Genomic DNA, 23,984 nt, shown 5'->3' with positions numbered 1-23,984 from the left:
GTCATTCAGATGACCAAAGTATATGTCTCACATGTATTTCATCTTCATCAACAATTCCTGGCTCCCAGCTCCCACCACCCTTAGAATTTCCTGAGCCATAAGAGTATCTTTTGTTATAATATTTGGTCTCTTGACCTCATTGCCAAAAAGCACTTCAGATCCATAAAGGTGAAAGGAATGTCTTGTTATTCATGACAAGCCCCTTACCAACAAACTGGGCTATGTAAATGAGGTGACTTTTAGAAAGAAAGTAAGGATGTGGGCTGTCAGGGGAACCAACCATGGGTAGAAGATTGGAACTTTTAGTCCATGCCCTGATTTCTTGAGACTGAATCAATGATCAATGGCCAATGATTTAATCAATGATGCCTACATAAAAGAGAGGGTTTGAAGAGCCTCCAGGTTGTGGAATCAGATGGCTCCCACATACCCCTATGCTGGGCCCCAGACTCCATAAAAACAAAAGCTTATTTGTCCAGGACCTCACCCTATGTATCTTTTTTTATAGGGCTATTGATTAGTATCCTTTGATAACCTTGGTCATAAATCAGTAATCTGGAGAATAAACAAGTTTCCTGTGTTCTGTGAGCCACTCTGGCAAATTAATTGAACCCGAGGAGGAGGGTGTGTGAAGCTCGGATTTACAGCGAGTCAGTCAGAAGCACAGACAATAAATAACCTGGGTCTGTGATTGATAGCTTAAGTGGAGTGCCATCTCTTGGGGCTGAACCCTTCACGTGGAAACTCTGATGCTATTTCTGGGAAGATAGTGTCAGCACTGAGTTGAAGTGTAGAACATCTAGCTGATGTTGGAGAAGTGCTTGGTGGTGTGGAAAACTGCCCCCTCAAATATACCCCTCTACACATTAAAAGTGTTGATCAGCACCCATGAAGCCTTAACCTCCAATGAGAAGTTATTTAGAGACAGGACCTTGGGAGGCAATTAGGATTAGATGAGGTCATGAGGGTGAAGCTTTCATGATGGAAATAGTACCCTTATAAAAAGAGATACCAGGGTACACACCCTTTCTCTCTCTCGCTTTCTTTCCCTTTGCCACGTGAGGACCCAGTAAGAGGCCAGGAAGAGAGCTTTCACCAGAACCTGAGCCTGCTGACACCCAGACCTTGGACTTCCAGCCTCCAAAACTGTGAGAAAATAAATTTTTGTTGTTTAAACCGTCCAGTCTGTGGCAGTTTACTAGGGCAGCCTGAGCTGACTAAGACAAGTGGTCAACAACCACAAGGCAAGAATCGCTTGCATCTCTACCAATCAAAACTAATTGTTATTTCTATATTCAAGAATCTCTTATATTGTTATCAGTTTTCTACAACTTACAGAGTTGTAAAAGAGCTCAAAGGTGATGGGAGGGACAGAGAACACAGAAAAATGCACTAGACAGGACACCTAGTGATCTTTTCTGCCAATTTCCAAATCTATCATAAGTTGCCCTGACATATCTAAAAAGCAAACTGTAAGCTGATTATCTCTACCTCTCCTGCTCTGAGGCTATTCCATAGGACATCTGCTGTCACTTCCTTGGATTAAGTCTCTTTATTCAAACCTACACACATCTTGTTTGCTGTCTTTTATTACAAGTGCAACCCACAGTTCCCAAGCCCATACCAACCCAAGGGAGTTGACAAGAGTCAGAGTCACAATGATATCCTCACAGTATCCATCTTGACCTCTAGTCCTCACCAGCAAAATCTTGAACCTTAGATGCCATTGGTCTTCTTGGCCTTAGTCACTACTGCTAGGTCACTTTTCCAAAGTCACGCATGTTGCCATGTGAAGCCGCTCGTTCTGTGCTACCATTCTCCTCATGGACAAACAAAGAAGGGGCAATGAAAGTAAAAAGAGCTATCATTTACTGAGCTCCTATTATGTGCCAAGCCTAGATACTTTACATTCTTTTTTTTTTTTTCAAAATCATGTCACTACCTGCCTTGGTAGTTAAAACTAAATTATATATCCCTGAAAAGCATTTCTAAAATATAAGACCATTTTTCTATATGCCAAAAATAATCACATTTAATAAAGTTCATTTCATATTTGATAAAATTAGTAAGTTCTTCACTACATCTAATATTCAGTCCAAATCTAAATTTTCCCAGCTGTCCAAAGAATGTCCCTTACAGTGGGTTTCTCCAAACTAGAATCCAATCCAGGACAGTGCAGCTGGTTGCCAGGCTCCTTTCAGTCTCTTTTAATCTAGAAAAGTACCCCTTTTTCATTGGCTGACGTGTTGAGGAGATCGGGCTAGCTGTCCTGTAAAATGTCACACTTTCTAGATTTGTCTATTTATTCCCTCACGGCATTTGTCTAATTTGTCTAATTTCTCCTATGTCTCCTAGAAACTAGAATAGCTAAAATCTCCAGTTAAGCATTTGTGGCCAGTCAGAAAATGACATCAGAGGACAACTAATATCCCCTTGCTGATCATTAGTGATGCTAAGATAGAATGATTTTTCACCTCTCCAGTAAGGCCACCAGTGGTTTACAAAACATTGGGCTGCCTTAGGCCTTAAGTATGTTTGAATGAGGTCACCTTCAGTCTTGGCCACCATGTACAAAATTAATGCAGTGAGAAAACACTTTAGAGTCCTCCGCAACCCATCACAAGCTAACATGTAGGACTATTTCCTTTAGAAAAAAAACAACTCTGTAGTGAATTTCAATTAAAAATGGAACCTTAAACTCACTGGGCTTGCTTTTTCTTCTCTAGGTACATTGTCAACAGGGAGCCTTGACCCTGGCACTGCCCAGTGTGAAGACTATGGTGATGGGTCTGGGTCACTGACGTGCATGTCCCCAGCTTCTCCCCGTCTCCTCTCACAGCCAGCTTTCCAGCCTTTCTTTATCTTTGTGGTTTTTGTCTGACCTCTTCATGTTTGCTTTCCCCCAGGGGCCCCTAAAGTGAACACAACATTTTTTGCATATACTGTGAGAGGCAAATCTGTTATTGCACTTGAAGTTTGAGGAGCTTAAGAATTAGCAATTGTGAAATGGATCTGCAAGTTTGAATCAAGAAACTGAAATTCATAAGAACTTTTATCCCAAGGGCAGATGAGAGCTTGGCTTTTAAGTGCTATCTGAGTACATCTTCATCTTCGACAATTATTATTCAGGAAATCAATAATGATAATATGATGCTGAGAAAAGGCAATGTAACTAGCATTACACTAATGCCCCACTTCTGAACCGCTTGAACCAGAAGTCAAATGTGATTAAGAAAGTCTCCTGGAAATTCCAAACACCTGCAAACCTGCATTCAACCTACTTTCCAGGGGAAGGAAATAATCCTTGGAAGGCAAGTTGAGAAACTTAGTCAAATATATTAACTCTGTGTTCATTTCAAGTGCAAAGCAGGGGTGCCTGGGTGGCTCAGTGGGTTAAAGCCTCTGCCTTTGGCTCAGGTCATGATCCCAGGGTCCTTGGATGGAGCCCCGCATCAGGCTCTCTGCTCGGCGGAGAGCCTGCTTCCTCCTCTCTTTCTGCCTGCCTCTCTGCCTGCTTGTGATGTATCTCTGTCAAATAAATAAGTAAAATCTTTTTTAAAAAATAAACAAATAAAGTACAAAGCAGGGGTGCCCCTGGGTGGTTCGGCCAGTTGAGTGTCTGACTCTTGGTTTGGGATGTGTCCTGAGACTGCCCACCTTCAAGCTTTGTGCTCAGCAGGGAGTCTGCCTGAGATTCTCTCTCCCTTTCCTTCTGCCCCTGCCCCCTGCGAAAGCTCTCGCTCTCACTCTCTCTCTCAAATAAATAAATAAATCTTAAAAAAAAAAAAAAAGCACAAAGCAGGGAATATAGAAGCGGAGGTATATAAAGTCCTATATATGGGAAAAGGGGTTAGTGGGAGTAGTTAATTTAAATGAAAACAGATTTAAATCTACAGAAGCCATTTTCCCCAAAGTAAAGCAGAAAAGACAAGAATATGAACCTCCAACAACTAAGGGAAATTTGTGTTGTCCTCACCTAGAATGGGGCAGTCCCAATCCCTTACAAAGGCAGATCTATGCTGGTGACCCACATAAAACATATTTATTTATATTTGAAGATCTTTCTTAGAAAAAGCAGTAAATTTTTGTTAGGAACACGTACAGCAGATCAACAGGTAAGACACAGAGGCAGATTTCATCTTAATGTCAGGAACAATTTTTTGTGTGGCAAAATATACAGAATATAAATTTATCATTTTAGACTTTTTAAGCATACCATTGCCACATGAAGTACATGCACATTGTTGTGCAACCGTTGCCACTATCCATCTCCAGACTACACTCTGAAGCACATTAAACGGCACATCCTCATTCCTCCCCCAATCTCGGCTCCTGGCAACCACCATACCACTTTCTGTCTCTGATTTTGACTACTTGTCTAAGCATTCACATAAGGGGAATCCTACAACCGCTGTCCTTTTGCATCCGCCATATTTCACTCAGCATAATGTCCTCAAGTCTCATCTACATTGTAGCATGTATCAGAATTTTACTCCTTTTGAAGGCTAAGTAATGTTTCTCTGTGTGTGTGTGTGTGTGTGTGTGTGCAGCATTCATTCATAGATAGACAATTGGGCTGTTTCTATCTTCTGGCTACTGTGAAGAATGCTGTTATGGACATGGGTGTACATACACTTGTTTGAGTCCCTGGTTTCAGTTATGCTGGGTATATACCCAGAAATAGAATTGTTGGATCATACAATAATTTTATGTTTAACTGTTTGAGGAGCTGCCATACTGTTTTCCACAGCTACTGCACTCTTTTACATTCCTGCCTGTAATGTACAAGGGTTCCAGTATCTAGACATCCATGTCAACACTTGTTGTTCTCTGGTTTTTGAAATCAACATCTTAAGGCATGCAGAGGAGGAATTTTTTTTTAAAGATGTTATGCATTTGAGAGAGAGTATGTGTGCGCATGAGCGAAGGGTGGGTGGTGGGGGGCATGTGTAGACAGGGGGAGAAGAAGAAACAGACTCCCTTCTGAGCAGGGAACTCAACCCAGGGCTCTATCCCAGGACGCTGAGATCATGACCTGAGCCACCCACCCAGGCACATCTGGAAGAAGAATTTTTAATAACTAGACCTGTGCCACATTGGGATGAGCTGTTCCCAGGATATAGGGGCCAATGGACGTGTTCTACCAAAGACTAGATAAACTAATATGCTCAGTTATGCAAGTTGTGCACTGTCCAAGTGTGTCTGGTCACAGAGTGTGTAAGGACTAAGATCCAGCACTTCGTTCACATTCCAAGGTGTGAACCCTGGTGTAAATCTGCCTCTTCTGGAGAAAGCAATAACTTTTTCCTTTTTGGAAATATTGCCAGCTTGCCGAGCCGTGTGCTTTATTTTTCAATGCAAACTAAGGCATTTATTTACTAAAGCTATTGGTTATCCAGGCTTACTGACTCTCTGTCATGGGAAAGCTGTAGATAGAGTAGATTAATACACAGGGTAATACCTAGTCCAGCCGGACTAGATGTCCATTAAAGCTCCACTCAATGGTGATATTCTGTGCACCTCTTTGATTCTTTTATAAGATGCCCCCTAAAAATTCTTTGCACTCCTTGCATTGACAGGTGGAGGCAATAGCCCCTCACCTTTAACCTGGGATCAGTGACTGCTTCGTAATAGAATCCTGCCGAGGTGACACGTACCAGTTTCCAGGCCCAGACCTTATAAAACTGGCAGCTTCCACTTCCTGACTCTTTGGACACTCCTTCTTGGAATAGAGCCACCATGCTGTGAGGAAGCCTACAAATCACTCTCTACAAGTCTCTTGGTAGAGAGACACACATGGAGAAAAACCAACAGTCATCATCAAGTGAGCAAACTGTCTTGGAAGTGGAGCCTCCAGCCCCAGCAAAGATGAGCTGTCCCAGCCAAGCCCTGCTCAGATTGCAGAAGGATGAGTAAAGTAAATGACTGCTGTTCTTTTTAGCCACTACCATTTTAGGGTGATTTTCTTTGGCTGCAATAGATAATCAAAAGTCTGTAATACAATGTTACCAGGGCTCCAAACTCATTTTTCCACAATATGTTTCACACCAGTAGTGCCTTAAATGATTCCAAGGGAGAACTTTCTCTAAGGAGCCCTGAATTTATTCTCGTATGTCACAAGTGATGGCATTTGTCCCTCACCTCCTCTCCCACTCCCCAATTTAGGGTAAAACTCTCTATCATAGAAGGATGCTGAGACCCACTTTCTGCACTGTCTGCACATCCTATCATAGAAGGATGCTGAGACCCACCTTCTGCACTGTCTGCACACTGTTTGGATTTCTTGAGGAATCACAGGTTTCTCTAAGCCACGCACTGGGCCTTTTCACAGACTCTCCTGCCTTCCCCCCAGTGGTACGGAGCAGTGGGGAGCAGGCTTCTAGAGGTGAGACAGAAGCAAAACTTGACCCAGTCAACGTTGTCCAAGGTGGCTCTTTAACTTGGGTTAAGCTTAAGGAGGGGGGTGGGGGCATAGAAGCCAAGCCAAGAGGCAAGGAATGCGGAGGAGACTCCCCACCCCTGCGTGGATCCTGGCTCTAGCCCTAGTCCTTTCCTCACAGATCAAATCTGCCTACACTTACTGTGAAGGGAATGGGTTTTTCAGCAAGGCCTTCCTCGGTTCTGAGTCTTGTCTGTAAAACGCTCCTCCTTCCATTGCCAAACCCCCTTCGTTTCGGGAAGGAAAGAGTTAAAAGACTTGCCCTTCAGGGCCTGGGAGGGGGCGGCAGCTTTGCGCTTTATAGTGGCAGCCACGGGAGGGCTGGAAGGGTAAGACGTTCTTGGCGTCCCAAAGTGGAGGAGAAGGTCTGGGAGTGTTTCGAGAAGGGGAGGACAGATCCGGAGGCGTGTTCCCCTGGAGTTCTTTTTCTTGCGAGCCTTCGCGCGCGCGCGCGCCTGCAGTCATCCCTTTGGTTTGGCGGTTGCGGACAGGAGGTAGAGAGACTCCGTCCCACACGGTGGCCAGAAGACCTCCCGGGAGAAGCCGTGCCCAGGAGCGTCCGGAAGCCGAGGCCGCTGAGCTCTCGGGCCGCCGCGGCGCGGGAGCCGGGGGACAGCCACCACCTATCCTCGCCGGCTCGGCTCCCTCCCGCCCGGGTGCGGCGCGCGGACCGGGCAGCTGTCTGAGCCCGCCAAGCTCCACGGTCGGTGCAACTCTTTCCTCTCAGGGAGCCGGGGAGGTGGAGGTGGGGGGGCGCCGCCTGGGTCCCTGGGCTGGGAGGAGAGGCGCCCTGCGGCTTGGCGACCCTCCGCGCAGGGGCTGGCACCCACCTGCCCGAGGGCGCGCGGCGGGGCGGGCACCTTCCCGGGAAGGGAGCGCTCCGAAAACGTTTGGGGGCTGGGGCACTGAGCGAAAGCCCCCAGCCTCCCCAGGCGGGATTCAGATTTTTAGAGGAAGATCAACGGTTCTCCCCAGGCATGCGAGAAGTTTGTGGAACATCACGCCCTTGTCTGTTGGTGGTTGAAAAGCCTACTAGTGAAGTTTGCCTTTCTGACTTTCTTACTTCTCCCCCCCCACACACCCCACCCCCCGCATACCCGGGGTATGCCAAGGGTAGCCAAGGGCAGTCGGTGTGAGGGACTCATGTGTTTTGGAAAACCCCCAGTGCAGCTAGTTTGGAAACCTGCCTGCAGAGGTCTGGGCGTTTTGTTCTGTGCTCTCCTTTAAAGGGCACTTGTTGCGTTTCACGTGCAGAAAACAAGGGCTGTATCTAGATAATCAGCCTCTGTTTACACCATCCTAATGGAGTTCCCGGATAGAGTTGGCGGCGGAGGGGGTGGGGTGGGAGGCATATTAAAGTCAGGCGTCGTCAATAAGACGAGCTGCTAATTTATTACCGAGAGAGCAGAACCCATGGAAAACTAGTAAAAAGTTCCTGGTTTATTTGTTGGGGTTTGGGGTTTTTTGGTTTTGTTTTCTTCTCTCCTGTAGATATTCAGGGCTTTCCCCCCACCACCTAGTACCCACTCTGTGTTAAGCGTTAATTAATTGAGAAACACCTTGACAGTCATTTCAGTAAATTACCTGCTTTAAATTTATGCCATTTCAGTAAGATTGGAATTTCCAAATTACTAGTTGTATAGGTGAACTTTAATCCTGATAATTCAAGGTGTTAAATGCTTACAGTGTCAGCCGAAGGATTCAGTCCTCTTCCTTGGAAATAGCTTTTTGAACTCCCACCAAATTCTTAGCCACCAAATAGGGAGCATGCCTATAAACCTTGGGCTGAACCTCGGATGCCTCACTCGAGAGCCAGGTCTGATTATGACTGAGGGTTGCAAGCACAGCATAACTTGGATCCATAGAAAAGGGCTACAGATTCATTCTTGGAGGAACATGCATTTGAGAGGGGTTTTTTGTTTATTTGGTTGGTTTTATGTTTTTCACCCAATAATAATATGATACCCACATATCTTTGCCAAGTATCCCTGAATTCTGCAGCTTAATACATGTAGAGAGCTGACGGAGATGTCATCAGAAATGATGTGGTGGTGTCGTTGTTGGAGGTGGAAGGAAAGTGATTTCGGTGGTAGCTAGCTCACACCTTGCTAAGAACCCACAGCTGTGGCCTCCTTAGCTCCTGCATAATCAGCTGACCAAGCAAACCAGCATCAGCTTAGACACTAGTGGTACCTTTCCTGAGTGTCATAATCACCCATGATAGCCAGGTCAGTTCACTAAATACTCTCCTAGTGGGTTCTACTGGGCAAAGAGCCACTCCATTTCCAGGAAAGGCCATCTCTCTCCCATATTTAAGGAAATTTTACTGAAGGGTCCATTCCAACTGGAAAAGTGGATTAGCCATCAAATAGCACAAGGTATTGAAGGATTTCTTTTCTCCCTTATTTATGATCTAAAGAGAAGAATGACCATATGCTTTGTTCTTGGAGTCCTGGTCTCCACTGTGGAATGCAACTAGTGACATTTTGTAGATCTATCAACAGTCAATCAAATATTCACTCTAAACTGTAAAAAGCAGGAAGCAACTGCAAACTACTTATAATTAAACAAAGCAAAGTGAGGCATTATCCCTGACCTGCTACTTCTTGGCCATGAAGCCTTACCTTCTTCGAGATTCACTTTCCTCACAATTAAAATGGGAATATTGCCCCTTCCAAAGCTCAAGTCAGACACATATATAATAAATTATTAATATACATACAATGTCATTATTGTTTCAGGTTACTGGGAATATCTCAGGGAAAGGCAAAAGTATATGGTATTTGTACCTTGTACTTACCTCAGACCTTCTTTACAAACTGAATAAATCTTATTTCATTTTTATATTGTCTAAACCTAAGCTTTATTGATTTCCCAAAATAACTGTGAAAATTCCTAAAAGTCAATAGTACCAACCATAAATAGACCAAGAAAAAGGACACAGTTTTTAAAAAAATTAAATTATGACTGGGCCTAAAAATCATAGACACATTCCACTGCATTAATGAACTTATGGGTCTTCATTTAAAGAATCATTAAAAACTCACAGAGAAGAAAAATTACAAAATATTTAAATAGGAAGAACCATTTTTATTTACCTTTGATTACTGTGTTACCACCAACCGCCTCATTTTCCCCAGCATCCTTCCTTAAGGATTAAAGTAGAAACCTTGACTTTCTGAGCAAGAAGGACCACGTGCTCTCTGCAAGTCACTTAAGCAGAAACCACAGATGATCTTCTGGAAACATGTAATCGCCCTCTGGAGACTATTGCTTCATCAAAACTCTGGAGACTCTGTTGAAACATTATAGAGCTAAGAAGGCAAGAGAATGAGAGAGAGTGTGGGCTAGCGGTTAGGAGCTTGGGTTCAGCATCACACCTGCCTTATGATCAGCATTTCCACTGCCACCTGTGGACTTGACAAAATACTTGTCCTTATGTGCCCCAGGTTCCCTGTGTTTGTAATGGAACTATGGATTGGCTTCACAGGAATATGGTTTGTGTTGGATGGCACTGTGCATGCCAAGTGCTCAATAGGTCTTATAAACGTAGCTATATAGGATGTTTAAAAGAGAGCCTGGGACAGATATCCTTTGGGAAGCCAGATACTGTGCCTGACCTGAGAAAGCCATTACTCCCAGTTTCAGCCATTGGCAAATATTGTGATAATAATTTCTGTGGAATGGAAAAGAAAACATGGGGCCTGTCAGGTGGATTGTACCCATTGACCATCAAGATTTTCAATAAAATAAATATTTTTTCTTTACCAGTTATATAATTTTTAATCCAAACGAAGATTATTAAATGTATCTATGGTGTTCACCACCAGAGTTCTGATTTTAAAAGAGCATTTTATAACACTTAAATGGCTACCTATACTACATTTTATTCCCATGTCCATTATTTACCATGTGCAAAACAGAACACATTTTGGAATATTGAATTACAGACTTGGGCGATTTTTAGAGTTAATACCATGCGACTTCTACTTGGCAAATAATGCCTTTTCTCTTCCATTAATAAGTATAATTTTGTATCTCAACTCTTGAAGATTTTTGTAATTCAGGTTCTTATCAGCCTAGGTGTAATGGAGAAAAAAAAGTAACTTTTTATCTACTAAAGGAAAAACCAGCATATCCTCATCCATATTATAATCTAGATATAAGGATAGCTGTGGATGGAGATGAGAGAGGGAAAGAGAAGGAAGCCGAGAGGCATAGAGAGAGAGCCGTAATGGAGCTTTGCTCTTTTTTTTTTCCCCTGCCATGGGATAACCTGACACAGATTATTTTATCTAATTACCAAATATATACTATTTTTTACTTGAAGTAATAAATAATCAGTGACTATAATTTTATTGGCAGCTATATTTGGTAACCAAAATTATTTGTCCTCCTTTCTTTTCCAGGTGAAAAAAAGTGAGGGTATAAAGGCAACACAGCAAGGGACTTTTCCTCAAATTTGCATCGTGATGGAAGCCTTTTGCCTCAAGGTGGCCTTTTGGGTAGCGCTGGTTGGATGTGTAATCAGTGACCATCCTGAGAGCTACAGCACAAACCTAAGCACGCCAGTGGATGACGTCACCATTTTTCATGGGACAGAACTCAGCCTTCTGGTTACCACTCATCGACCCACTAATTTGGCCCTACCCAGCAACGGTTCAAAGCACAAGTATTGCCCACAGCAGACTAAGATTACTTCGGCTTTCAAATACATTAACACTGTGATATCTTGTACTATTTTCATCGTGGGAATGGTGGGGAATGCAACCCTGCTCAGGATCATTTACCAGAACAAGTGTATGAGGAATGGCCCCAACGCGCTGATAGCCAGCCTTGCCCTTGGAGACCTTATCTATGTGGTCATTGATCTCCCTATCAATGTGTATAAGGTAGGAAGTAACCACAAATATATTTGCAGGTTTGAACATATGCTCTGATTCCACAGTAAGAGAGTTGCTGCTGACCTTTGGAATTTTAGTCTATGTTTTTGCTAAGTGATTTTCTGCAGCCTTCAAACTCGGTGGCATTTAAAAATTTTATGATTTGTGAAATGTTACACTTATTTGCTAACTTAATTGTAAACAAAATCGTATTTCTGGGGTGACTTTTCAAAGTCATGGGCTTTCATGAAGCAGGTTCTCATAGCAGCCTGCACTTGCTGAGTGGTGGGTGATCTTGGGAAGCAATGGGATTTTTCTGAGATTCAGTTTGCAGGGGGAGATCTGTGGAGCCCAGACAGTACTTAAAATAAGTGTCTCTTCATTTTCCACTACCTTTATAAGGGGCTGCCATTCAGCAGCCAGAAATCCACCGTATGTCTTGAAAGGAAAAGTATATATTTTATTTTTATTGTCTGGATTGATATGGAAGGGCAGGCTGGTTTCCCTCGTTGATCTGGGTGACCTAGAGACAGCGGGGTCCACGGGATCACAGGCCAGTGCTAACCCTGTTTAACAGTCTCATTAAGCTGTTTCAAATACGCATCAACTTATTGTCACCTCCTTTGTCCTTTTGGTTTATGGAGTTTCCGTTTATGGAAGACCCACTGTGTGCCCACCCTTGAGCGAGGTAGTCAGGGTCCCAAAACCAGTAAGACGAAGCTGGTACTTCAGTAGGAGAGGAAGATATCTAGCCCACTGTCCCTATGATCACCTCTCTTTAGGGACCAGTTAGTACCAAAACAAATTAAAGCCAAAAAGAATTAGGTAATTCGTCCTTTCTTTAGTGGTTGTGAAGGGAAATTGCTGCGAGAATCTAAACGACCTAGAATTCATGTTAAATCACGTGGTCTATATCAGCCGTTATGGATGTCTTTATTCTAAGCCCAGGAGAAGTGCTTTCCTCAGCCTTTTTCTCTTCTGTGTAATTATCCATAAAAACAAAGTTATTCTGAGCCATAGTATTCGGCATGATGACTTTAAATGGCAAGTTTTGTTGAAGACATGATAAATTTTAGGTAAGTCTCTCAGTTTCCAATAGATACACTTAAACGGAGGCAAAATTGTACTCGCCTCCCAGGAAAAACCATGAAGTGCTAACAATAAGCTGAAAATAATAATTATAATCTCGAATGTTACAAATAAGAAACATTTCAGAAGTTCTCCAATATACTGTTTGCAACATTGGGGAAATTAGACAACAAATTATTTTTTAAAAATATACCATCCCTTTTCACAGAATAGCATGAAAACATATGTTTTCTATTTGAACTTAAAATGGGATTTTAGAACTGAACTATGATGCAAAACTTAAAATGTGCAATTAACTTCAAATGTTTAGCACATGCTACAGAACTTTAATTTTTTTAAGTTATTTTATCTTTATAAAATATTATGTGTAAACACTTGACTTTCTCATGACATCTTTCTTCAATAATAGATTTTAAAGATTTTTATTTATTTATTTGTCAGAGAGAGAGGGAGAGAGAGCGAGCATAGGCGGACAGAATGGCAGGCAGAGGCAGAGGGAGAAGCAGGCTCCCTGCCAAGCAAGGAGCCCGATGTGGGACTCGATCCCAGGACACTGGGATCATGACCTGAGCCGAAGGCAGCTGCTTAACCAACTGAGCCACCCAGGCGTCCCCAATAAAAGATTTTAAATGTTTATATGACTCTTATTCAAAATTTTACTCTAGCAGTCACATTGTAGAGTATTAAATATTGAGTATTCATACTTACACACGAGTTAACCAACCCATCAAGTCCAAGGAGAGTAATTAACTATCTCCAAATGAACTATTCCCATTTGACCATTGGCAAAGAAGCTCTTTGGAAAATCAATGTCTGCAGCTGGTGGGAAGGAGACTTGCTTATCTCTTTGACGTGTTACCTGCCAATCACCAGACAAAACGGCATTTCTGTTCCATAGCAACATTGGAAGTCAGATCATCTGTTTATCTCCAATTGGTGAAAATTCAAATGAAAGTTTGTTTTACATTCATATAACAATGGATAATAATTTACACGTTCTCAATTGACCATATGAGTCTTCCCACTTGGGAATCCAAGACTTTATATACCTTATGTGTTTTTCATCACAGGAGTACATTTGTGTAGTTCCTGTTTTTCTAAAACTCATGTAATGAGTCATTTAACCAACATTCATTTTAGAAAATAAAACTTTGGGGTTAAAATATATATATATATATATATACAGTTTAGTTATTTTAATCTTCTTCCAAAGGAAAAGAAGAAAACATTTGAATAAGCTAAAAAGCCTCACAATATTGAGGGGCTATTTGTCCTTTATTCTGTCAGCCCTCTTCTTTAGGTTAGGAGACCATAAGATGTTGCAGTTTCCCCAAATTCTGCCCAGGAGAGTTTCCTTCCAATCGATTTGGAAGGATCATGCCTTTTGTCCGCAGCTGCTTCCTGCTGTAAGAGTCTGATGCTTGGGGGTCTCACATACCAGACCTGACCATGGCAGGCTGCCCTGTGTTGCAGGACAAAGTAGCAGCTGTCCATCTCACTTTACCGTTTTGTTTAGTACTGAGTGGCTCCTGATGGTCTGTGAGAGTGGCAGAGGGGGTCATTCTACACCTGATTTCTAGTTTTCCTAATTGATCTATCTTCAGAGTTTCTTTCCTCCAGCCTATACTGGTCTTTATTTCTACTCATTGAGCGTCGCTTTAATAAAAAACACCCAGGAGCTGGCGTGTTTAGTAGTCAAGATCCTCCCTCCTCTGACCACATTTCACATGTTTCTTACCGGCTCCCGGCACATATACACAACTCTAGTCAAAATGCCATCGTAAATGTCATTCCTAGAGAGGCTAGATCTAGTCTCTGAATGGTTGCTGCTGAAGCATTTATAGATCCTAAATTGAAAAAATGAGTCTGGAGTTAAATATGTTGCAGAGAGAAGAAATAAGCCAAAAAGTAGGGAGCGACTCCTCTGGCTGTGGCTTATACTTGTGCACACAGACATGCTACCTGGTGATAAAATCAGACAGTCCAAGACAATAAATGTAAAGCAGAAGGCACCAAAGAAGCCAAATAAATGCCAGTTTCCTTGTTGGTTTTTGAGCATACAAGGGCCTTGCAAATGGCAATGTTAAAGAAAAGTTATTACTGAGTTTATCAAAGGATTACTCTAACTTTTTTTTAAGATCTTATTTATTTGTTTGATAGACAGAGATCACAAGTAGACTGAGAGGCAGGCAGAGAGAGAGGGGGGAAGCAGGCTCCCCACTGAGCAGAGAGCCCAATGCAGGACTCGATCCCAAGACCCTGCGATCATGACCTGAACCGAAGGCAGAGGTTTAACCCACTGAGCCACCCAGGCGCCCCTAACTTTTAATTATACAAAAAAGAGAATATCAATAATTACAAGAGAGGACTGAAAAAAACAGGAGAGAGGAAGGGAAGGAAGTTACAAACCCTTTCAGATATCTACCCTGGTTACCTAAACTGATGATGGATTTGAATTGTCAAGAATATACATTATCTGATAAGTGCATTTTGAAGAAATGCACAAACTTAGCCAGTAAATTAATCTGTTATGTAAATTGTTTACATTCATTACAATGGCAAAACAAGTAAAACATTGTATCTGTGTTTAGAGTCACAAATAATCTCCCAACTACTAAATGCCGATATAGGTCGGAAGTACAGAATCTGATCATTGTACTCTTTAATGATTCCATGAGATGATATTAATGCCTGAAGTGTTGTCTACAGGGAGGAGGTTTATAATTTTGAATAGATTGGAAACTCTGCAAATGATTTGTGTGCACGGGTAAGCCAAAGTTGGGCATCACGTGCTTTCAGGATAACAGCTCACCCATACGTACACACAGATAAGCCTGTAAACTGCTGTACCTCAGCCCATTCAGTAGAAACGGGAATGTGGGGAAATACATGTATGACAGAAGTAGATCAGAGGGGATTAGAATGGTGGCCAAGGGAAGAGGTAAGAAGTTGAGTCCTATGTAGAGTAGAATTGCTAACATGTGTCGCTGGGAGTTGAAATCAGTACTGTCCTAGATAATATTTGTAGGTGAATAATGTCTCCATTCAGAATGGGAGATAAAAGCAGATTTGTGAGGACAAGCTAACCAGCCTGTGACAGAATCCCATAACTGATTGTCGGTTACTAATTTGGTCCACTCTAAGCATCCACCTCTTATTGAGAACAACAATGAAAATAAACAAAGACAATTTCTGTTTGAAATTATCAAGAATATTTTGCAATGGAAAATCGAGACTCAATCCCTTACTCTGGCAGCGGATCTGAGCAATGTGGAAACCAGAGACGTTCGCTTGGAGTCAGTTATCTCCGTGTTCACACAGCCTTTGACATCTTGTGCAACTGGAATCTGGCCTGTTGTTGGGACAGCCATACCAAAGCTGTTTCCTGACACATCAGATCACCAGGGCAACTTCTGCCTCAAAGTTAAATGGCCACAACTCACAAATTGTTTGTCTCCAGTGTAGTAGTTGTTCAGTAAGTGCTTATCGCTATGATTTGAATTGATGAGGATTTTTATTGTTAAAACTCACTTCTAATTCGATTTCTCTGAGATTTTTACATTAAATTATTCATGCTGCTGCTCCTGCTGGTGGTAATTTTTCGGAGGGAACCTCTGTTCTTGTATAAGACCTGTACATCCTATTCCAAATTGATTGAATTACCCACCAAATTATTGCAGATGTGATAATGGTGATGTTTCCCTTTTACTCAGCATCAACCAAATAAAAACAGATCTTTCTCATGTACTCCAGTAATAGTGCTATAATCATATAAGATTAGGGCACCTGGGTGGCTTAGTGGGTTAAAGCCTCTGCCTTCGGCTCAGGTCATGATCCCAGAGTCCTAGGATCGAGCCCCACATTGGGCTCTCTGCTTAGCAGGGAGCCTGCTTCCTCCTCTCTCTCTCTCTCTCTGCCTGCCTCTCTGCCTGCTTGTGATATCTCTCTGTCAAATAAATAAATAAAAATCTTAAAATCATAATATTAGGAATAAAAATTGCATTCCCTAAATTTTGCGAAAGAAAAGTGTGTCCCTTAACCAAGATCTCTGCCCCTTGTTGGTGCATTGCGTCCCAGCTAATGTTTCCTCTGGGGTAGTTCTGACCCTGACTTCCCTCTCGGGGACTCCTCTGCACACTTTCCTCTCCCTCCATTTACCTCAGCTAGCCTGGCCTGTCTGAGGATACCAAGACGGTCTTTCTATCTGGCATATTTTTCCTTCATGCCTCCTCTGACTTATTCTACTTGATTCTTCAGATCTCATCTTAAATATTTCTCTCTTGGGCAAGTATCTCTGACCCAAACTGGATTATTGCCTTTCTCATGGCCACACAAGACACCCTTTATTAACTCTGAAACAGCATTTAATGTATATATTTGATTATTGTATTTGCCAGTGCACTTGCCTGTCTGGCCCACTAGCCTGCAAGTTCCTTGAAGCAAGCTGCCATCCTTCTCATTTATCAGTGTATCTCCTGCATCCAGCATGGAACCCAACTTAAAAAAATATTAGATAAATGAGTAAAATAAGAAAATGTACTCTGTTTGCTTCTATAAGAATGTTTCTTCTCCCACACAATTCCAGATCTAAAAGCTGACATGCCTTTAGAATTTACTGAATTTCTACTTTTTTCCTTCAAACCAAGAAAGTCTCAGGATCCATGAATCTGTGAGATGTGTGTGCAAAGCAGAGCAGGACATAACAACAGGATCATTTTCCCCCTCTGTCTGGGCATTGTGTCCCCTTCCTCTCTCTGGTACATACAGTCAATTGAAGAGTCTTTTTTCAAGGTTTCTGTGCAATACACGTTCTTTGAGCACACTTGGAATTGGGATTGAAATATTAAACCTACAAGCGAGTTGGAATATCAAAAGCCATGTTCATGTTCTTAAGGATTGTATTTGCTCTTTAGAGGACAGGAAATAGGTTGAGTTTCTGGCATTGCCAAGTCACATGCACATTGCAGAAGTTCATTATGCTAACTAGCTGATTTCAGAATATCTGTACATAAAAGATGACAGAGTGATAAATTTATTACCCAATTTGCTGTTTGTTACAAGGAAGTTGCTGTCTGGAAAGGCTTTAGAACCCTCTCCAACTTACCTCCCATTCTGACTTTTCGTTTCCTGTGTCTGGGAACCTCACTGCTTTCTCTCATGGTCATGTTAAATAATTATTCTCATGTGAGGTTACTCCGCTAACCCTCAGCATCTGGCTCACAGCGCAGTGTTTCGTACTTCAGGGGAATGGGGGATGGAAACTGTCCATAACTACACGATTGTTCCTCTGGCTGAAGAGGGAGAGATGGTTTCAGTCCTGTTCTCATTAGGAAGGTGTTGAGATGGAAAAGGCATCATGACGATATTCCTCCATCAAACACTTCAGCTCCTAGAAGAGGTTTTTGTGTTCTAAATCTAACATAAAATAGGGATGCATAAAAGCTTTATTTTTGAGAAAACAATTTTCACAAGCTACGTTCTGTGTGTGTGTGTATGTGTGTGTATAAAGGTTGTGCTCCTTTGAGCATTCAGGTCAATAAAAGCAGATGTTCAGGCTATTTCATTCCAAAATACTTCTATGTGTCTTCATCTCATGAATTGCTAGGATATGAGTGTTAATTCTTTATTATCATACAAGTGTATGCAGTCGGTAGAAAGAAGAGAGTGTGCACACTAAAATGAAAGAGAGAGGGGAATCAACTTGTCTCTGAAGTTGATTCTAAGACTAGAGTGATTAAATAAGGACTGTTCTAAAAAGTTGTCAAAATAAATTTGATATACTGCCAGAAATTCTACAACTGCTTTCTGGAGCTACCATACTCTCCTGGGAGTTAGAATAACTGCTTTCAATAGCTACAATTTTATTTTTAACCATGTCTAGTTTTTCTTGGAAAAACTTTGCTGCATTATAAAGTTAATGGTTGAAATGGAATTCAGTAAGAGGACTAAATGTAAGTATCATTCAGTATTAACTTTGGGTAGCCTTATTTTTAAACTTGAACATCAAAAATATTACAAAACCACGTGCTCTGAAATGTTTACTTAAATTTGTAAGATTTGAAGTCCCCAGTGTTCCTGGACTCAGGATGCAAAGATCAAGGATGCCCTCTGGAAGATGTACTACTATTTTTAGATGTTCAAATGGAGGTTACTTTTAGAGTTTAAGTATCTCTATGAGTTTCGTTGACCATTTGCTGTCTCAACATTTTTTTTTTTAAACAACTTACATAGAAAAGATCATCAGTAATAAAAACCAATCAAATCATGCTTCTCGTAGCACTAATCCTAAACATAGGATCCCTATTGTTTTAGATCAAATTTTGTACTAGAATAGAATGGGGAGGGCAGTGGATTGGCCATTTGGTTACTCAGGGATATCAGATCTTTCTTCTCTAGATGTTCTTATTTTATTCATGCAAAAGATATTTATTGAGCTCCTGCTGTATACCAGTCATTGGGGGAAATAGCAATGAAGAAAACCATTCATCCTTCCCCTCATGGAGCTTACATTCTGGTAGAAGAACAAGACGATAAGCATGTGAAATAACTAAATATATAGCATATGCGGTAACTGCTGAGAAGAAAAGTACAATGGGAAGAAAAAATAGAAGGAAGGAAGAGAAGATACTAATTTTAGAGTGGGTGGCTAAAGAATGCCTCAATACAAGGTGACAGTTGAATAAAAACTGAAACATTAAAGGAGTAAACCATGCCATTCTCTAAGTTAAGAGCATTCCAGCCAGAAGAAAGGGTGAGTGCAAAGGCCCAGAGGCAGGAATGTGCCTGGAGGGTTAAAGGACCTTCGAGGAGGCCATCATGGTGAGCGGCGGGGAGAGAGTGGTTTAACGTGAGGTCCAGGGGATAGATGGATAAGGTATGAGGAGAAGCAGATAACACAGGGTCTGCCTAATAATAGGGTAACCGTATATTTTAGCATCCAAACCAGGGTAGTTTGAGTGTGAAAGGAGACATTGTCAATAATTGCATGTGGACAGTAGGCATAGACCCAGATTGTCGTAAACATACCAGGAAACATGGTCCCCCTACCTGTACATCTTTATAAAACCCTTAGTCTTTTCCTCTGAGTGATATGGAAAACTTTTATTTATATATTTTTTAAGATTTTATTTATTCGTTTGAGAGAGAGAGACCGCACAAGCAGCGGCAGCTGCATGCAGAGGGAGAATCAGGCTCTCTGCTCGGCAGAGAGCCCAAGGCAGAGCTCGATCCCAGGACCCTGGGATCATGACCTGAGCTGAAGGCAGATGCTTAACTGACTGAGCCACCCAGGTGCCCCGAGATGAAAAGATTTTAGAAGCCTGAGAGCAGATGAGTAGCATGATTTGGTTTTTATCTTAACAAAAGCATTCTTACTACTGGTTTGAGAAGCACTTCCTGAATCAGTGAAGGAAAAACATACAATTTTAAAATGTATATAACATGTATAACATGAGAATGGTGTTACCCGTGGCTTTGATCCTCACTAAAAACCTATGATGCACTGCTGTGGCCTGAAAATGAAGAAACTGAGTTTAAGGAATTTTCTCAGGGTTGCACAGGGAGCAAGGGGCAGGGCCAGGGTTTGGGGCTGTCTCATCGCAGAGTCCAGGCTGTCTCTGAGCGGCCATACTGCTTCTCTCCATCATACCTCAGAAGGCAAACGTTACAGTCATCCAAATGCCATCCCTTGTACAGAAATATGATTTCCAAGGCTGTCTTCAAATATAAAGTCAGACCCTTTTCTCCCCTCCATTGAACCCAACAGCTTCTTTAGTTGCTTATTTAAGACAGAAGTCACACATCATAAAGGAAAATGTGTGTGATACGGAGACTGCTCTCCACATTAGCATCTATGTCGTAAATCTCGCAGATTGCACTGGCACATCTGGGAAACAGATTTTTGTATTCCATACTCACTGTCATGTGGGTGAGGCCAACAGACAGAAAGGAGCCAGAAAGTAAAATGATAAGCTGAAAAGAAAGGTTGAGTTCTTGATGAACTGCTTATCTAAAAGCATGCATCTGCTTATCTGTTCAGAGGGACACATTTTTGCCAAATAGGTGTCTCACCCAGTTCTTGTTGGGAAGGCTGGGCAAATCTGTATGAACATGAGACAGAAAATGAGTATGTATGGCTAGCCCATAGTTTTATTTGGGGTGGAAACATCAGATTTTATTGATGAAACTAAATGCATTCCTAGACTTTCCTTCTTGGTTTCGCAGATGCACAAGAATTAAAAGGAGAGTGTGATACACCATGGATGACATTTGGGAACAGGTCTCAACTGATATTTAAAAAGAAGTCAGAATTCTTCAATAACATAAATTTACATAAGAACTATAAGTTTTGTCAAGTGATTCCATTGACTCTCAAACTATTTAGGAATGCCTGGATGGCTCAGTCAGATAAGTATCGAACTCCTGATTTCAGCTGAGCTGTCATGATCTCAGGGTCATGAGATAGAGTCCCACATTGGGCTCCTCATTGGGCATGGAGCCTGCTTAAGATTCTTTCTCTTCCTTTCCTTCTGTTCCTCCCCACTGTTCGTTCTCTCTCTCTCTCTCTCTCTCTCTCTCTCTCTCTTTCTAAAGAAGGAAAGAGGGAAGGGAGGGAGGAAAGGAGAGGAAGAAAAACTTTTTAAGTAAGGAACTTGAGTAGTCCTAATTGCAAAAGCAACAAGTGAAGCAAATAATTATCGAACACGTTAAAAGTGTCCACAGTCATTGCCTGTTGAAGTGCGAAATGTAATGGGCGCACATCTCTGCCAAACACTGAACACTATACTACACCCCATCCCACATGAGCTTTCTATCTGATGAAGGAATTCTGCAGAATGTTTGTACCAAGAGAGAAAGAAAAAAATCTCTGACTGCTGTGAACTTTTAACTTAGTTCCATAAAATAAAAATGTCTCGGACACTCCAAAGTTTCTCCTTTCAAATAATGTCATTTATGTCATAAACACGACTTCTCGGCTTATTTTCACCATTTCCCCAAATCTGATTTTCTTATAGAAGCCAAAACCTATGAAAATTAGGGAAATGTTACCTAATCTCACAGGAAGAGCCGTAATACTGTGTGAACTTTTTAAAATTTTTATTGAAATATACATCCAGGAAAATGTACATGTCAGCTCCACGAGTTTTCACGCAATGAAGACATCCGTGTAACTAGGATCAAGAAACAGAACATTACCTGCACCTAGAAATCCCTCGGTCCCTCACCACCCTAACTCCCAAGGCAACCACTTTCCAAACTTCTAATGGCATGAATTTGCCTTTGTATTTTATATAAATGGAATCATACGATATATATTCTTCTCTGTGTGGCTTCTTCTGCTCAACCTTATGTTAGTGACCGTAACCCACGTTGTGTTGTTGCTTACTCATTCTTATTACTGCAAAGTACTTGCTTGTCTGAATAGGCCACAATTTATTTATCCACTCCACTATATGTAGGCATTTAAATAGTTTCTAATTTTGAGCTAATAAGAATAGTGCATTTGGGGGCTCCTGGGTGGCTCAGTGGTTTAAGCCTCTGCCTTTGGCTCAGGTTATAATCTCAGGGTCCTGGGATCGAGCCCTACATCGGGCTCTCTCCTCGGCATGGAGCCTGCTTCCTTCTCTCTCTCTGCCTGCCTCTCTGCCTACTTCTGATCTCTGTCTGTCAAATAAATAAATAAAATATTTTTTAAAAAATAGTGCATTTGTGTATATTCTCAAATGCATCTTTGTATGCACACATATGCTGAAATAAATATATACACACGTATATGACCTACATATGGATACATTAAAATACATATATACTCCTTACATATCAATATATACCTATATATTAAATATATATTCTAATATAAACCTTGATTATAAATCTTTAATGTAAATTTTGATCAGTAATTTGGAGAACTTCTCAGGGCATGGTACAGTATTAGGAATTGGGCAGGATTTCCTAAACAGGAATTATTTTCTAAAATGCTCCAAAGACCCGTGTGGTATATATGTGAATTTTGTTCATTATAATTCTTCTTTTTCTTTTTTTTAAGATTTTATTTACTTATTTGACAGAGAGATTGCACAAGTAGGCAGAGAGGCAGGCAAGGAGAAAGGGAAAAGCAGGCTCTCTGCCGAGCAGAGACCCTGATGCGGGGCTTGATCCCAGGACCCTGAGATCATGACGTGAGCGAAAGGCAGAGGCTTAACCCACTGAGCCATCCAGGGGCCCCTACTGTAATTCTTCTTTGCCTTTCAAGCAAATCTATTAACTGCCTCCATAATGGATAATCCCCAGATCAACTCACACATTTGCTAAGTGTCTATAGAAAACACAGATGTAGGATAGTCATGACTTTGAGTGGCACGCATTCTGTTTGAGAATACAAAGGCATACCATCAAGTTAGCCCAAATGCCACTGTAATTTTATACTTTAGTGTTTTGTTGGAAGTTTTTGAGACCATCAAACACAGACACATGAAAAACATTTTGAATGCTAAACACCTATTAGCCTTTTCTTTAAAAACAGAAACACTGTCATTTCTCCTTCTCCCAAAGTAATATATGCATCTAAAACAAAACTAGTCAAATTAATTTCAGGAGCTACAGAAATAAAATTAGGTTTCAGCATTTTCCATTGAGGCTATAATAAATGGTTATTTATTTTAAAATGTTGAAACACAGCATGAAATGCAGATTTAAAAACCATGATTGCAGACAGTAAATGTTATGACAGTTTAAGTTGAATTGATGAAATTTTCCACACAATCTCTCTGAGGTTAATTTTCTTAAATACATATCTTGGCTGTGTCAGTTGCTAGGTAAAACTTGGAGATTTAGTTATAATCTTGTTACCACACTAGTAAGGGAGGGTTGCTATAGAAATTTACCAAGTTGTAGCTTATGAAGACAGTAAAATCCCTCTTAATGTCATCCATAAAATTTCCACTGCAGCATCCTGAAAAAAGAAATTGTATTCAGCAAAACCACTGACTGTGGGTTGCCTGGATGGCTCAGTGGGTTAAGCCTCTGCATTTGGCTCAAGTCATGATTTCAGGGTCCTGGGATAGAGCTCTGTATTAGGCTCTCTGCTCAGTGGAGAGCCTACTTCCTCCTCTCTCTCTGCCTGCCTCTCTGCCTACTTGTGATCTCTGTCTGTCAAATAAATAAATAAAATCTTCAAAAATACAAAACAAAACACTGACTTGATTTCAAATGGAACTTAAATGGTCTTACAATGCAGATACTACATACCCCCAGAAAGTATTCAGAAGTGTGTAAAATGTGTGAGCCTTGGGTTTTGTAATCTTATGAAAATGCATTTGAACTCAGGTAATGTGTTGAAACTTTTCCTGATTTTTGTTCCAAGGAAATCGTTAGCTTCACAGTAATATTTTCATTGGCGTTATGGACTGACCCTAAATTTGCCTCCAGTTCCCGGGCCACCGTAAAGGACGGGAAGTGAATCTGGAAGGTATGAGACACTAAAAGGAAGAGTCCAGTATTTCATCTGCAAGCCCTTAGTACTCACCACTTCTGCTTTTTCCTGACTCTCTGACCCAGGGGTGGGCAAAATATGA

At 41.4% G+C, this 23,984-nt stretch overlaps 1 protein-coding gene across 1 annotated transcript in view; it reads left to right on the top strand.

Moving 5' to 3' along the window:
* The first annotated feature begins 7,090 nt into the window (after positions 1 to 7,090).
* Positions 7,091 to 23,984, top strand: part of EDNRA (endothelin receptor type A) — a 60,759-nt gene continuing 43,865 nt past the window's right edge. Inside the window, exons 1-2 of the mRNA XM_044224908.1 lie at positions 7,091 to 7,142; positions 10,849 to 11,331. Of these exons, the coding sequence (XP_044080843.1) occupies positions 10,912 to 11,331 (420 nt within the window). The 5' untranslated portion in view covers positions 7,091 to 7,142; positions 10,849 to 10,911. The remainder of the gene's footprint in view (positions 7,143 to 10,848; positions 11,332 to 23,984) is intronic.

This window comes from Neovison vison, chromosome 11 (genome assembly GCF_020171115.1).
Source record: "Neovison vison isolate M4711 chromosome 11, ASM_NN_V1, whole genome shotgun sequence".
Classification (NCBI taxonomy): domain Eukaryota; kingdom Metazoa; phylum Chordata; class Mammalia; order Carnivora; family Mustelidae; genus Neogale; species Neogale vison.
Note: the sequence above shows the minus strand (reverse complement) of the source record. Positions and strands in the feature narration are given on the sequence as shown.